This window comes from Crocodylus siamensis, chromosome 15, assembly GCF_052110815.1.
Source record: "Crocodylus siamensis isolate JL-2025a chromosome 15, ASM5211081v1, whole genome shotgun sequence".
Classification (NCBI taxonomy): Eukaryota; Metazoa; Chordata; order Crocodylia; family Crocodylidae; genus Crocodylus; species Crocodylus siamensis.
In genome coordinates this window covers 2,966,251-2,981,683 of record NC_143409.1, presented here as the reverse complement: position 1 = coordinate 2,981,683, position 15,433 = coordinate 2,966,251, and the positions used below count along the sequence as shown (strand labels likewise).

Below are 15,433 nucleotides of genomic sequence, written 5' to 3'. Positions count from 1 at the left end.
TTGTCTGCAGTATAGTCAGGACAATTGTGTAAGTCAAGCAGGGGTCAGATACCCCAACGTGGGGTGCAGCAGACTGGAACAACTGCCAGGAGGCTCTGGTCTATCTCGAAGTTATCCTGAATGTAGGGCTCATGAGAAGGAAAGCAAATGCACCCTCTCTTCTCCCAGGGCCAAGTGCACGAGCTGAGAGCTACAGGAGCTCACAGTCCATGAGAGAGCAATGCAAATGTGGGCTGGGGCGATGCCCCAAGCAGCACAAGGGGCTGAGCACCGATTCCCGCTACGTGATCAAACCAAATCAGTTCCCGTCCTGCTGAGAGGTTTTCACATCGGCCAACTCCCGCAGCCTTGACAGTGACGAGGCTTTCCCCTCTGTGCCCTTTGCAGGTTCCCTGCCACCATGAGCGCCGATGACGACGCCGAGTGGCTGCAGTGGGTGACCAAGCAGTTTGAGAGCATCGCTGGCGAGGACAAAGAAATCGACCTGGAAGAGTTCAAGACGGCGCTTAAAGTGAAGGAGGCACGTTTCTTCTTGGGGGTGGGAACTCAGCAGTGCTTCTGTGTTCCCGGGGAGGGAACAGGGACTGAGCCCAGGCGACAGGGTCCAGCCAGTGCAAAGCAATGCAGGTAGAGCGGGACTGGCCTGCAACCCATTACCCTAGCTCCATTACACGAGGAGAAGCTAAAAAATTAAAAGAGCAGGAGCTAAGGACACAGGGTTAGAAAGAAACCTTGGAGGATGATCATAATATTTGCTGTACGTCATTAGCAGCTGTTGGAAACAGGTGAAGGAGTAGGGTGTCTCCACATTGCAGCCACCACAGCACCACCTCCCCCATGTACTATGCATGTCCAGTTTAAGCCAGCTAACTCAGGGGCCAGTCGTAGTCCAGCCACAGCAGTACAGAGTTCAATGTTAGCTGCAAAACCTATTTGAGAAGTAGGGCGTGTTAGCTCGGATGAGCACGGTGCTCATGAAGTGAGGCTGCTACAAGCATGCAGGGTAACTCGGCTAGCGCAGCCCAACTGCTGCTGCAGCCCTCGGTTGTGCTCAGTATCCACCCTACACGCTCCTCGATCGCCATGGTCTTCAGCTCCTATTGCGGAAAGATTTGTGTAAGACAGTGCAAAAGTGGAAGAGTCGGTTGTGGACCCGTGACGCGCTTACCCCAGAGTAACTTGACTTTATTCTGGGGGAAAGCATGGAGTTGGGCACATGACATACTTACAGTGTTATGCAGTGTGAGTCATTTTGTAAATTGAGTGGTACCAATTTCAAAAACGAATTTATGTATTACTTATATATTATTTATATATTTGATCTCAGCACTATTCGTGCCTGGGGGAGTTGGACTTGATCTTTCGAGGTCCCTTCTAGCCTTTAATTTCTGTGAATCTATGATTCCACTTGGGAGCAAGTTTACCTCTTGCAAGTGGGGAGTAACTACACTGGTGTAAGTTATACTAGTGTCCTGGTTACCTGTCTGCTCCCTAGTTCAAGGTCAGTTGAGAGAGAGAGTTTGCTCGATGTTACTACTGGCCTCATGCCACATTTGCACCTATGGCATTTGCACCAGTGGTGCATCTGCTACTTAATAGGGAATACATTTACTACAGAATAAAATCTGTAATAATGATTCCAGATGTCCATGCTCTTAATTCATAGTTTGGAAGGCCCCTCAACTGGTTTTGAAAATTTGTTTCCCCTTCCTCTAGTCTTTCTTTGCGGAGAGATTTTTTGCCCTGTTTGACTCGGACGAGAGTGGAACCATCAGTTTAGATGAGCTCCTGAAAGCCCTGAACCTGCTCATACATGGAAATGAGACAGACAAGCTGAGATTTCTCTTCCAAGTTTACGACGTGGATGGTGAGACCCTGAAAGATGTGTGTGTGCATTTGCACGTGTATAAAATAATCTCATTTTCCCCCTCAGATTTTAGTGTGAATGATTATCCACCCCAAAAATTCCTCACGGAAAGCACGCTGTTTGCTATTCTCATCTTCAAAAATGTCGCTGATGTAACCAGAGGCTGGAAGTGAGAGAGGAACAGTGGAAAAACCCTGCTCACCCCTTGTTCATTCTCCCTTTCAGGATCCGCTCTCTGCCCGCAATGTGACACAGGAGACTGGGCCAGATGGACCCAGTAAATGGTAGTTTTTATGTTCAGAGCAGACAGAAAGCACAGGACCAGCCACACAACAGAAATGACAAAAGGCAGGCAGTTCAGACCGTTCACAACAGCACATGTGCGGAAAACCCTTTCTTCAAACTACCCGGTGAAGAACACCCGCTGTCAAAGACGATAACAATCTTTCTCTAACAAACTGAAAGATCCATGTTGGTGACGAACGGCGTTTACAGCGGCTGTTTCGATCAGAGACACCAGGGCAGAGTTGCGGCCAGGGGTCTGCCTTCCTTGTCCCTGCCTGAAATTTGCAGAGGGGGTTAGTTTTGAGGATCAGAACAACTCATTTGGTCAAGTACTGCAGTTCCAACATGTGCGAGTCTCCGTGTGAAATGCTGTCTGTATTGCTACGTTAGGAAAGGTGGAAATAGGTATAGAAACTTCCGAGTTTTTCCAAAACTGAGACTCCAGTGGAATTCACCATGATGGTTTGCTTCTGGCGGAGGATGTCTGTGTACACCTTGTGACAGTGAACCCTGTCGATTGAAGCTTGGCACGCACATCCTCCACGCAGTTGCTCCCCGTTGGTCCCTTGCAGGGGCATCAGAATTACACCAATCGCAGACAGATACGCTGGCTAATCTATTAGCAGCCATGCAGCATTAGCCCGAGTGGAGCGGCTTCCTTACGAAAGTCCTAGGTGAAGGGAAGGAGGAGGCCTCTTTCTGCATCCAAGGCAAGAGCTAGGCCTAAAAGCCCCCGGGCTTTCCATAAGCCGGTTCACCAGCGAGGACACTTCTGTCGGCCATCTCAGTAGCACAGGATAAGCACTCTGTGGCTGTGGCTGGCGCTGGGTGCAAGTTCTCCTTCCTCGTAGGTAGTGGCTCCATCGACCCGGATGAGCTGCGCACAGTCCTGAAGTCCTGCCTGCGGGAGAGCGCCATCTCCTTGCCAGAGGAGAAGCTGGATGACCTGACGCTGGCACTTTTCGAATCAGCCGACAAGGACCACAGCGGTTCCATCACCTTTGAGGAGCTCAAGGAGGAGCTGGAACGTTTCCCGGAGGTGATGGAGAACCTGACTATAAGGTAGCAGCTTTGGTGGGGGGCGATGGTGCAGCCGCGCCTCCCTTTGATTCCTGCTCCATGCCAAGTTTAAAACAACCTGCCTGGCAGTGGCAGTGGCATTTCTATTTAGACAGCAGGGAAAAAGTCAATTGAATTCATGGCCCATTACCACCTCCCTGAGTCATTCTAAACTCTTCATTCCACAGGTGTTAATGACCCTCTCTGCTTTTTAATGGTCTCGATGTTCCACTAATCAAGCTAGCTTTCCTTCTGCAGTTCTGCTGTCTGTTGGCTGCTCCTGGTAACATAGCTCTTATTTCACGGCCTTGCAGATCTTTTTTTAACTCATTCCAATGAAGCAATTTGTTCTTGTTTCTATTTTAAACTACTAATGCAGCCCTAGGCCCCTAGCGTGTTAATAAAGTTTCGTGTTTCTTTCCATCTGGAGAAAAGAGTGTGTTGTGTTATATGGGATGATGCATTTTACCTTCTGCACTCCCCTTTTCAAAATCCTAGATCCTCCCATGGGGGTCCTGATTCTAATCATTCTCTCTCGTTTGCACTTTGCCCTTCCCCCTGTTTGTATTATGCATGTCTGCAGCCAATCAGTCACAGACAGGGGCCTTTAATTTTTCCGCCTTGAGTCTGTGTGTGCTCCTTTCACCACTGGGCTGGATCCTGTTCAGCCTGGGCATCAGGGATCCCTCCCAAAGCAGGCCTTTGCATTTGAGAACTCATGGGCTTCCAGGATGCCACAGGCTGCGTTCACTCCAGAGGGGAGTGGCATAAATCCCGAGGGGGTCCTAGGAACAGTGCCATGAGGCTGCACTCTCTGACCGCCCCCCGGCCACAGCCTTGCAAGGGAAAGCCAGCACCTCCTTCATGGGGTGAGGCTGGGGACCAGCTGGTTCAGCAGTATCATGTAGCCTGGTCGAGCACGGGTGGTGCCAGCTGCAGCCCCAGCCCTGCTCCTCTCCTCCCCAACAGCGCTGCCAACTGGCTCAAGCCCCCCGCGCACAAGAAACGGAGCCGCCGACCGCGCTACCTCACCCCGGCGTACTGGCACAACAACCGGAGCAAGCTCCTCTTCCTGGGCACCTACGTGGGCACCAACATCCTCCTCTTCGTCCTCGCCACGCTCCGGCACGCGGGTGCCGGGGGCTGGGTGCAAGTGGCTCGGGGGTGTGGGCAGTGCCTCAACTTCAACTGCACCTTCATTGGCGTGAGTCCTGCGTCTCTCCCAAGCCGGGCCGTCCTGCCGGTGGGGGAAGAGCTCCTGGGTGCCAGAGGTCCCGGGTGGGGTGGGGGAGTTTTCTCACGGCCACGGTGCTGAGGACGGGAGCCACACAGTGACCGCTGGTGCCTCCATGCATCCACCCTGTGGCCAGGCCGGTGCCCCGGAAAGAGCCACACGTCCTCTCCCTTGCTGAGGAGGCAGCAGCTGAGCAAACAGCCTTGCCCCTGAGAGCCCCCATCACGCTGTCCACGTGCCCAGCTTGTGGCTCCAGGCAGCAGAGCTCTCCCACGCCCAGGGCCGCCCCGTTTCCCCGGCTCTCAGTGGCCTGGTATGCCACCCTCTTTGCACCGGAGAGGAAGGCCGGGAGCGTGCGCGGAAGGGAGCTCAGCCTGTCGTCTGCCCCCAGGTGCTCATGCTGCGGCGCTACCTCAGCTGGCTGCGAGCCACCTGGGTGGCCAAAGTGCTGCCTCTGGACCAGAACGTCGTCTTCCACCAGCTCGTGGGGTACGTGGTGGCCGCGCTCGCCACCGTCCACACCGGCGCCCACGTGGGCAACTTCGGTGAGTGCCGGGCCTCGGCCCCGCTGTGGGTGTTAATGCCTCTCCACTATAAATACCGCTCGGAGAGGAGGCACGCCTCCCACGAGGGGCGGGGGGGCAGGTGCCCTGGTCTGAGCTTGCCTTTGGATGACACCAGTAGCTAATCCCATTGGTGTGGGCTGTTTTCCCTGTGCTCAGCCAGGCTGGCCCAGACCCAGGCTTGCTATTCCCTCTGGGAGTACCTGTTCACCACGCACCCCGGCATCGGCTGGGTGGGCGGAAGCGCCTCCATCACAGGGATCATCCTGCAGCTCCTCATCACCCTGATGCTCCTGTGCTCCAGCACCTTCGTTCGCAGGAGTGGCCATTTTGAGGTACCTGGATTTGCCCTGCTCTCGCTTCCAGGTGGTGCCACCACCTTCCCCCCACGCAAGGGCTTGTGCCCGAGGGACCTGCTTCTCCCTGGGTTTTATAACAGCCATGCTGGGGCAGTTACTGGAGACCTGGGGGGCAGGAACCGGGGCTTTGCAAAGCAACAACTCCAGAGGGACTAAGGGAAGCGCTCTGCTTCAATCCCAGCTGGCCCCACTGACATAAACGGCCCTTTCGTGGTCTGAGCTTATATTTGAAGTCCAAGGCAGCAGGGAGCCCTGATTTCTCCTGGGTTTTTAACTGCAGGGTGGGGTTGTTTGCTCATTTGCTACTGGGGTGGTTTGCTTGGGGGGACAGAGAAGAAGAGGCTCAGCCCGTGCCTGTAAACAGCCAGGAAAAGAACAGCTGAGCTGGAGCTACACAGCAATGACGCCTGCGGCAGGGCTGCATCTTGCTGCTCTTCTGCTCGTTAGTCTTGGCTGTTGTTCGTCTCTACCAGCCAGTCAGGGTCTCCACCGAGCAGCTGCTGTTTTGCCCTGCAGGTCTTCTACTGGACTCATCTCTCCTACGTCCCGCTCTGGGCTTTGCTGATTCTCCACGGCCCGCATTTCTGGAAGTGGTTTGTCGTGCCGGGGTGCCTCTTCGTGACGGAGAAGATCGTTGGCCTTGCTGTGTCGCGCATCGGGGGGCTGTCCATCGTGGAAATCAACCTCCTGCCATCCAAGGTGTGTCCCAGCATGACCCGGGAAGGCTGGGAAGGGAAACACCCCTTAAAACCACCCCACCATTGAGCACGTGGGACTGGAAAGAAAGGCGTGGGAATTTCTGGGTGCTATTTCCACCTGTTCCTGACTCATTATGCAGACCTTGGATGAGATGTGCCCCCACAGCAAATTGGAAGGCAAAGGAGACCTAAGTCGTGATGAGCACTGCTTGTGACATTGTTGACTCCCTGATCCCCTGGGCGGTCCCTGGAGGGGGTGACAGCCAGGGCCAGAGGCACTTGGGTCTCTTCCCATGTCGTCCCTACTCCGGGCCCCTCTTAGATGCACTCTACACACACGTCAGCTCACGTATGTTATCTCATGCACGTGAACACATGCATGTGAACATCTCCTTGCCCTGCTAATTCCAGGGGTGCGCACATCTGACAGCTCCTTTACTTTGAACTCCCCTTCCTCATTAGCATCTGCATCACACTGATGCTATGGAGAGGGTGGTTGAGGCGGGGTGGGGACTTTGCAGCGGTTAACCCTCCAAAAGTCCCAGCACCGAGCCATGCACCTGTTCTGCGCCCCGGTGTAGCTCCCTCTGCCGTCCTCCCTGCGAGATAGCCACAGGTCAAACACTAGTCACTTCCTTATGCTAACTAGCCCCAGGTAGAGGCCAATTCACGCCAAGCCCTTCAACAACCCTTTGGTCGGGTGCCTCCCCTGCTTCTCACTGTGGCAGGCTGCACTCATGGTTCTGCTCATGCTTTCAACCCAGGTGACTCATCTGGTGATTAAGAGACCACAGTCTTTCCACTACAAGCCCGGAGACTACATCTACCTGAACATCCCAGCCATCGCTGCGTACGAATGGCATCCTTTCACCATCAGCAGTGCTCCGGAGCAGCAAGGTACTGCCGGAAACGCCCCCAAGCAGCTAAAATAGACACGCACGCTTACACGGGGCAGTCAGATAACATTCTCCATGGTGCCGTGAGGTTTTGCAGCCTGTGAGCTAGGCTTGGCGGGGTGGTTTCAACACCCAAAACTCCCTTCATTAATCACTGGACTTGCAGCCTTCAGATCTGGATCTGGATGCAGAGGGCGTTTATAAACCACACCGCTCCTCATCGGTCCAGCGGCTGGTTTCCCTGCCCTGTTCCACGTTCCCTCCCTCCCCAGTGTAGACGCGCACTTCCTAGCTGATCCGAGATGCCCACTGCCCGCCCCTGGCCAGACTCCTCTCTCCCACCTTTCTGGCTGCTCTGCCGGCCTTCTCCTTGGCACAGCTGGGGCTTGCCTGCACAGAAAGGGAAGAGCTTCCCCAAAGCGCTTACTGCTTTGCAACGATATAGGCCGGTGCCTTGCAGCTGCCGGTTTACACGGGGGGCAAAGGATTTCGGGGATGACATATAAGCATCCCCCTTTGCTTCCTCCGTTGTATTTGAAAGCTCGCGTTTAGCTTCATGTGCTGCACCCAGTTCTGCTCTCTCTGAGGCTCGGGGCAGAGTCCGGAGTCGCCCAACCCACCTCTAGATCTTCCCTGGAGTGACTTTGTTTGGTGGACCATAAAACTACCGCGTTGAACACCCATCCCTGCAGGATCTCGGGGCAAGCACGTGCTTCCCGCGATCCAAGCAGCAACGTGAGGGCCATTATTTTTGCACAATGGTCGGCCTGCATTTGGCAGATACCATCTGGCTGCATATCCGGTCTCTGGGACAATGGACCAACAGGCTGTACGAGTACGTGAGGCAGCCCGAACCGCCTGGCCTGGCACTGAAACGCTTGACCCACAGTCTTAGAAAGAAGAGGTGCCAGAAATGGATGCAGGTCTGTACCAGCTGGGCATGATACTCAGGATGATTAAAATACTAGTTGGGACCACCCTTAGCTGGGTTAGACCCTGGGTCCATCTCTCCTGACATCCTGTCTCAGAGGGTGGGAGCTGAGCAGGCCACGTCCAGGGTTTTGCACTCGCTCCTTTCCCAATGCAGACCCCAGGGTCAGGGGCGTTTCTATCGGCAAGACTGTCTTTCCCCCTGGCTTTAGGATCTCCTGTTCGGGTCCTCGGGTTCAGCTGGCCCGGTGGCCACCACAAAGGATGAAGCGATTGAGCTGACGTCTTACAAACCCACCAAACCTGCCTGCGGATCTGCAGACCTCACCTGTGCCCAAAAGTCTGAAGAAGAGATCCTTCATCCCAGAGACGTAAGGGCTTTTCATCAGTCGTCAAGACACCCTACCGTATCTGATCTGTATCACGGCTGGGTGGATGCTGGAAAGGTGAAGAGCTCGTCACGCGTTCCCCAGCCGGAGCGAGTGTCCGGGGGCTGGTGGGGCTTTTCCAACCAGACCGTGTTTCGGGAGACACTGGAGCTCTTCTTGCAACGAGCATTGGCTTCAACGCTCATTTTTATGGGGAAAACCCCAACACACGCCCCAACTGGGTTTTAGGTGTTGGCCAAGAGCAGAAGCCCTTCTTTCAGAAAGGGATGCTGCAATGCCTCCTGGGAGCTGTAGTCTGAGGCCCTCCTAACCCAGCTCTCCATGGAGGGCCCGGCTCTCCCACTGGCCTGCATTTACCAGGATGCCTCGCGGCACCCTGCGTTGGCCGAGCAAGGGGGGAAACCGGGGAGCCTTCTGGGTGAGGTGGTCTGGGGGGTAGTTAAGGTCCTTCTAAACCAGTAAACACGTCTGTGCTTAATGTGAGGCTCGTGGTTTAGGGTTGCCAGCCCTCCCAGACTGGCCAGGAGTCTACCGGCATCGGCATCCCTCTCCCAGTGCCTATTGGAAACCAATCCGGGAGATTTTAATAGGATATTTTCAGATGAAAAAAAATGTCCTGGAATAGCTTTAGTCAGAGTTGGCAACCCTACCGTGACTATCCCCATGGATTTCAGCGGGATTATTCATGTGCTTCCATGAAGCAAACCTAGCATTGTTTTCTGGGTCGAGGCCTCCGTGATGGACTTGGTGCCGCTCGTCGGTCTCCTTTTCTCCTCTGCGGAGGGAAATACTAGTGCGGGCGGTGGATAGCTTGTGCGCTTCCTGCGTTGGCTGCTGGTTTGCACCAGGCGGTAAGCGTCACGTAAGGAGACGAGGTGCCGGGGTTTTGTGATGAATTCCTTCTTATGAATCTTGGAAGAGATTCCACGAGGAAGCTAAAATGTGTCATAATACAGTCATCATGAGCAGAGCGTTTAGAGAGACAGAGAACAAACACGAAGACCTTTTTAAATCAGCAAAGGCTCATTCGCTCTCACTCTCTCTCTTTTCAAGGGAAAAAAATAAAGCTAAAATTAGATGTAAATCATACTAATGCGAGGAAGTTTGAGAGCCACGTTTAGTGGCTTTTATCATCTGATATGAAAAGCTCTCAGGATATTGATTCTGTCACAGCTGACGGAGTAGTCATTACAGATAAAGAATTTATACGCACCGTTTTAATGAGTTTCTCTCCCTGTTGCAGTTAAACTATTATCCGCTCTTGCCATGTGCCGAGATTTCCCCCGCCCCCTTGCCGTTGTCAGTGGGATCAACATTTTTGTAAATCTGTTCTGCCCTCCCCCGGCCCTTCACTAACGATGCCTTTGTGGGAATTCAGATAATTACTGTTTTTTTAAATCCATATTTGATTGGATGACAATCTAGCTAATTTGCCCAGACATCTACTTGTCCCCAGAGCAGACGTTTAGACCTTTGAAAGTCCCCCGCTGTGAGCTAATGGCCTGGGCCATTTCTTTTCAACACGGGTCACATTTTGTTAGCCTGGGATGCACGTGGGATGCTACCCCTCTCCGCAGAGCCGTCGTACGCCCGCCTGGTGTGAAACCGAGCGGTGGGCTCGTTGCTAGAAGAAGATGATGTGTGACTTAGTCTTGGGGCATTTGTCACAGCAAAAGGGGCAGGAGCCATATCACCAGGATGGATGTCCCTGCCCTGCTCAAGCCAACTGGAAATAAGTAGCTGGGTGTTACCAGAGCATCAGAGTCAAAGCAACTTGAATACTCAAGCTGGAAAGGGGTTAAGAACATTTTGGCTGATGGGTTTTTGGTTGGTTTTTTTGCATAATAGGTCCCGGCCAAGTCGGGGGGAAACCACCTGTTCTGCAACATTAAGGTAAGACTCTCCTTTGCATCGCTGGTTCAAGCCGTCACCCACCTCCAGCGCTGTGCAAACAGGTCCCGGAGTGCAGGCAAATCCACTGAAGACTTGGGACATCGTTTCCCCACTGCAAGCTCCTTCTTCGGGGCCCAGACTCATGCATCGGAGCCCTCCAGCTCCCGGGATAAAGCCATATTTTCTGCATGTCGCAGTCGCAGCAGAGTAGTGTGGACATGCTTAAAAGGGCTAATTAGCCCTTTTGGTTAATGAATGCCCATGGTGTGGGGAAGCTCAGGGCAGGCTAATTCACCCTGTTGCTTAGGGGGCCTGGCTGCTTGTGCTGAGTGCTGTGAGACTGCTGCAGGGGCAGGGCAAGCGGGTGTACAGCTCTCCTGGGCACGTCTACACTGCGGACCATTGCTCTCTGACCCAAGTGAGGTCCCCTGCAGTGCTCCTACACTACGGATAATAGGAGTTTAGGGGGCAACAGGGTCCCCTAAATGAGGCATATTCCAGGGTTGGCACGTTCTCCTGTCCCCACTCCTGTAGCAAGGACCAAGCATGGCTGGGCCTGGCCGGAAAGCCAGCCAGGCCTCCAGATCTCTGGCCAGAGAGCTCCGAGGTTGCTAACGATGGGTGTCAAACTCCTGAAGATCTGATCCTGGGCTCTTTGATAAATCTGGACCTGATTGTCACGGGGCCATTGATTTACATTGAACACAGAAGAGATGCAATTGCAAGGCTTCAGCTTCTTGCAAGCGTGATCCTCAGTTGTGAATGATGGGCTTTTGGAGGTGTGCAAAGGGCAAGGGCAAGACCCCTTTGATCCATCCGTGTGCCTGGCGTTGCCTCCTCCAGCACAGGCACAGAAACGATCTCTGTGACTCTGAGGCAAATTCACATGGTCAAGTATTTCCCCCTAGTGCTATGTTGACGGTCCCTATGGTACCCCTACGCGGCGGATCTTCACGTCAGAGCACGCTGTGCTGATCGGGGCTGGGATCGGCATCACCCCCTTCGCCTCCATTCTGCAGAGCATCATGTACAGGTCAGTGGTGTATGGCTTTCCATAGGCTGCCTGGGTGCAAGTTTTCCACCCCAGATGAACACCCTTAGAGTTGATTCAAGGTGCCAGAAACATCGTGTGTGTAATAGCCACTCTTCTCCACCTTCCCGCGTGCGAGGTCGGAAGGTTCTAACCCCATTTTCCGGATGGGAAACTGAGGCTGTAGCACAATCTCATTCCACCCTGCTTGAGACAGACGCCTTCATGGATCTTCTTTAGAGGGAGCTGCAAAGACATTCCCCAAACCACATTTATCCGCCCAAACCTCACGGAAGCTTTACTCTAAGCTAAGAGGTGTTCCCGGCAGGTGGATGGGGGTATTATCCAGACCTAATTATCGAAAAAGGGTGAGGTTCTTTTTAAGGGTTTGTTGCAAGTCGGGAGTTGTGGAGTCCTAGAGGTTGGGAGACGCCAGCTTCCCGGATGAGAAGGGTGCCGTAGCGCTGGCGTTGGAAAGCTCCTTGCCAACATGGAGGGTGTTGCATCGTCCTAGGTATCGCATGCAGAAGCAGAACTGTCCCAACTGCAGCTACTCGTGGTGCGAGACCCTCAAGGACGATGACATGAAGCTCAGGAAGGTGAGGTCACGGTCCGGAGGAGCTGAGAGCAATGCGGTAGGGTCGGGCTTCAGGGCCATGAAATATTTGGACCTAGGGCTTGTCCTTAAATTAGGTCTCTTCTTGACTTGCTGCCCACGTGCCTTTGTGCAGCCCTTATAGGACTGTGGCTGCAGCCAGTTTGGCTGCTATATTTTAAGCAATAACAACTGAGGGGACAAGTGGGGCACTGGCTTAGAGGGGTTGGCAGAGTTGCCCCTGCCCCCAGGAGTCTTGGCCATGGCAGGACTCTCCTCATGCTCCCACCTGCTCTCCAGTGCTCATCTTCCACCCCTTTCGGGGCAATGGGTGCTGCAAGGAGCAACGATGCCCTCGCGGTATGACGCTCCCTGCCACGGTGCCTCTAGCACGTCCCCAAGCTCCGGTGGCACTTTGCAGGTCGACTTCATCTGGATAAACCGGGACCAGAAATATTTTGAGTGGTTCGTCAGCCTGCTGACGAGGCTGGAGATGGACCAGGCTGACGAGGAGCCCGGAGGTAAGCGGCAGGCTGGGCCGGAGAATCCTGCTGGCTGCGGTTGCTGCACAGCACCAGCCTGGACCATCGCAAATGCCCCCGATGCCCCAGTGGAGAGTCTGTGCTGCCCAGGGAGTGGGGCAGGGAGAGGCAGCCGGGGGCACGTGTCGGCCGCGGCCTTTGTGCCCAGTCCTGGCTTCGTGCTGTCGGGCCAGCGGAAAGGGTGATGGCTTGAAGGGTCGGCGCACAGCCCATGGTCCCCTGGCTGCTGCCACCAAGCCTGGCAGGTGTCCTATGTCAGATGGGAAGAAATCTGGGGGCTAAAATTGTCTGGAGAGGAGAGGTTGGTCTGGAGAAGACTGCATAGGGGATTTGACAACAGTCCTCAAATCCCTGTAGGGTGATTATGGAAAGGATGGAGATGGGAATTTTCTCCAAGGCTGTAGAAGGCAAAGCTAGGAGCAATGGCTTTAAGCTGCAGCAGGGGAAACTGAGGGTGGGGATGAGAGGAGATGAGGGTGGGGAGGCTGTGGGATCTCTACCCTTGGAAATGCTCAAGAGCAGGTTGGACAGACCTTTGGCTGGGATGGTTTAGCCAGGGTTGATCCTGCCTGGAGCAGGGCCTGGACTAGCTATGACCCCTTGAGGGTCCTGCCGACGACTTCCTCTGGGTCCTGCCAGCAAATAGGATCCTATCTGCTGCACCACCCTGTGCTATCGGGGTGGGTGCTGCTCTTTTGGTGACCAGCTCCTGTCCTGTTCTCTCAGCACCGGGAGCCGTGACTGCTGGCGGCGTGTGGTTGCGGCTGCCCCCCCCGGGAGGCATCCTCCCGTGCTGAGAGATAGTAGGGTTGGGTGGTCCTCTGGGGTGGAGGCCTCGTGGGTTAGTCATCCTGTCCGCACAAGCCGAGGTCCAGACGCTCAGCCGTTGCGCTGATTCCCTCACGTGCCTAGGCCGCTTCCTAGAGATGCACATGTACATGACGTCCGCCCTGGGCAAGAACGACATGAAGGCCATCGGCTTGCAGATGGCTTTGGACCTCCTGGCGAAGAAAGAAAAGAAGGACTCCATCACGGGGCTGAGGACCAGAACCCAGCCAGGCCGCCCCAACTGGAGCAAGGTAACGGGGCAGGAAGCCAACTCAACAATACTCTTGGCTGTCTGGAGCGATACTTGCTGGACAGGCTGAGCCCCAGGGCACAGGAGACAAGCCGGAGCAGCCAGCAAGGAGCTGTATGGGGAGAATCGAGCACACAAGCCTGGTGTCTGTGTCCTTACCTAAGAGTTTCCGCAGTAGCAGGTGGGAGGTTTGCTCAATAGCAGGCAGGGTAGAGTTGCACTTATAGACTAGAGAGACATTGTTTGCTGTGTTAGTGCGAAGTCAAGTAGAAGCCAGGGCAGATTTGCACCGTAGAGACTAACCCAAGTAGATCTTCCATCCATCCATCCATCCATCCACACTGTATAGACTAACCCAAATAGATTATCTATCGATTTATCTATCTACCTACACCATACAGACTAACCCAAGTAGAGCATCCATCCATCCATCCACACTGTATAGACTAACCCAAATAGATTATCTATCGATTTATCTATCTACCTACACCATACAGACTAACCCAAGCAGAGCATCCATCCATCCATCCACACTGTATAGACTAACCCAAATAGATTATCTACCTACACCATATAGACTAACCCAAGTAGATTATCTGTCCATCTGTCCATCCATCCACTCAGCAAAATCTTTTGTGGGCTCTAGCTCACTGCATCAGATGCCGTGACAGGACATGCACAGAGCAGTGTATAAGGGGAAAGAAACCTGAACACGTAAGAGAGGGGAGTGGGGCGGGGAGGGAGAAGAGAGGAGCAGGGCAGCGCTAGAAGAGACAAACAAGCAAACAATAAACCCATAGGAGAAAAGGGGTCGTGAAAGCTAACCCGGATAGTGCAGTCCCTGTTTAAACCAAACTTATTCAGTCTACGGGTGATTTCCTGTTCCCATTCAAATCGGTGTTTAAAAGTTTGCTGTCTGAGCAGAGCCACCCTGAGGCCAGTGATGCGTGACCAGGGAGGGTGACGTGTCTGCCCCAGGCTTGCGCGTGGTTCTGGCATCAGAGCGGCGGTCGGTCCTCCCGTCACGTAGAGACCGCTCCGTCCGTGCAGCGCAGGCAGCAGAGGTGGTGGCGTGTCTGACCCGGGGGGTTGCAAGCGAAGGAGCCTCGGGTGCTCCCGTCCGTGCGGTGCTGCGCTGATCGGCACCCCGTGGCGATGCTTCATGCTGGAAGAGACCGAGGGAACCGACGGTTCATTAAGGAGGCCTGCGCTGGCTTAAAATCTGACCTTGAGCTCTGCTTTCCCCTCCCCTCTCTGCCCTTCCTCTCTGGCAGGTCTTTCAGAAGATTGCCGAGGAGAACAAAGGGAAAGTCCAAGTCTTCTTCTGCGGGTCTCCTGCTCTGGCTAAGGTCGTCAAAGCTCATTGCGAGCAGTTCAGCTTCCGGTTTTTCAAAGAAAATTTCTAACCCTCTCTGGTGTCGTCTGCCAGCGACAGCGCCGCGTGTGTGAGCTTGCTGTGGTAGGTGATGTGCTATGTCTGTGTTTGCTGCCTGTCTGCATCGTGCCTGCCGTCCTCTCGCCTCAAGCAAAGGGAACAGTTTTGTGTCTGCACAGAGCGCGCTCTCCGAGCCCTTTGCCAATAAAGTGCACTTGTGCTATGCTGAACCTGATGCTGGCCAGACCTGCTCAGTCCCACTGTCATCGAAGATAGTCACACGGGCATCGCTTGTGTGCTACGAAGGCCCGATGGATACGGGTGAGCTCCCTGGTTGGGGTAAGATCAGGGAAGGTGGAGGCAGCACTTCCAACTGGTCCCAATTATAGGAGCTTCCTGCCCTTGAGAAGCTGCAGAAATAGGTGGCAGGATGGGACACTGATGTTGTCACACCGGATCAACTCCCCGTGCTGAGTTGTCTTGCCCCGGGCAGCATCCGGGACCTTAGAGAAAGCACGAGCAGCACAGCTACGGTATCACCCGTCCCCAGGTAAATTCCTTCCTGACCCCAGTTGGTTAGAGCTGCTCCCTGATGCTCTGCCATGCTTAGCACCCGTGGGCTAAACTAGGCTGCTGGGTT

General features: G+C 54.3%; 1 protein-coding gene across 1 annotated transcript; it reads left to right on the top strand.

The window, feature by feature from the left end:
* The first annotated feature begins 400 nt into the window (after window positions 1-400).
* On the top strand, window positions 401-14,824 carry NOX5 (NADPH oxidase 5). The gene is made up of 15 exons (XM_090028963.1): window positions 401-520; window positions 1,717-1,867; window positions 3,004-3,214; window positions 4,181-4,415; window positions 4,837-4,990; window positions 5,168-5,343; window positions 5,884-6,066; window positions 6,830-6,962; window positions 7,742-7,884; window positions 10,129-10,173; window positions 11,082-11,206; window positions 11,718-11,802; window positions 12,220-12,319; window positions 13,253-13,419; window positions 14,693-14,824. The coding sequence occupies exons 1-15, from the start codon at window positions 401-403 to the stop codon at window positions 14,822-14,824; spliced, it is 2,160 nt and encodes a 719-aa protein (XP_089885089.1).
* The last annotated feature ends 609 nt before the right edge of the window (window positions 14,825-15,433 follow it).

Coding starts and splice junctions, on each gene's coding strand:
- NOX5 (XM_090028963.1), top strand. CDS start 401: ATGAGCGCCGATGACGACGCCGAGTGGCTGCAGTGGGTGACCAAGCAG. Junction 6,067..6,829: donor TCAACCTCCTGCCATCCAAG/GTGTGTCCCAGC, acceptor CTTTCAACCCAG/GTGACTCATCTGGTGATTAA. Junction 11,803..12,219: donor ATGACATGAAGCTCAGGAAG/GTGAGGTCACGG, acceptor GGCACTTTGCAG/GTCGACTTCATCTGGATAAA.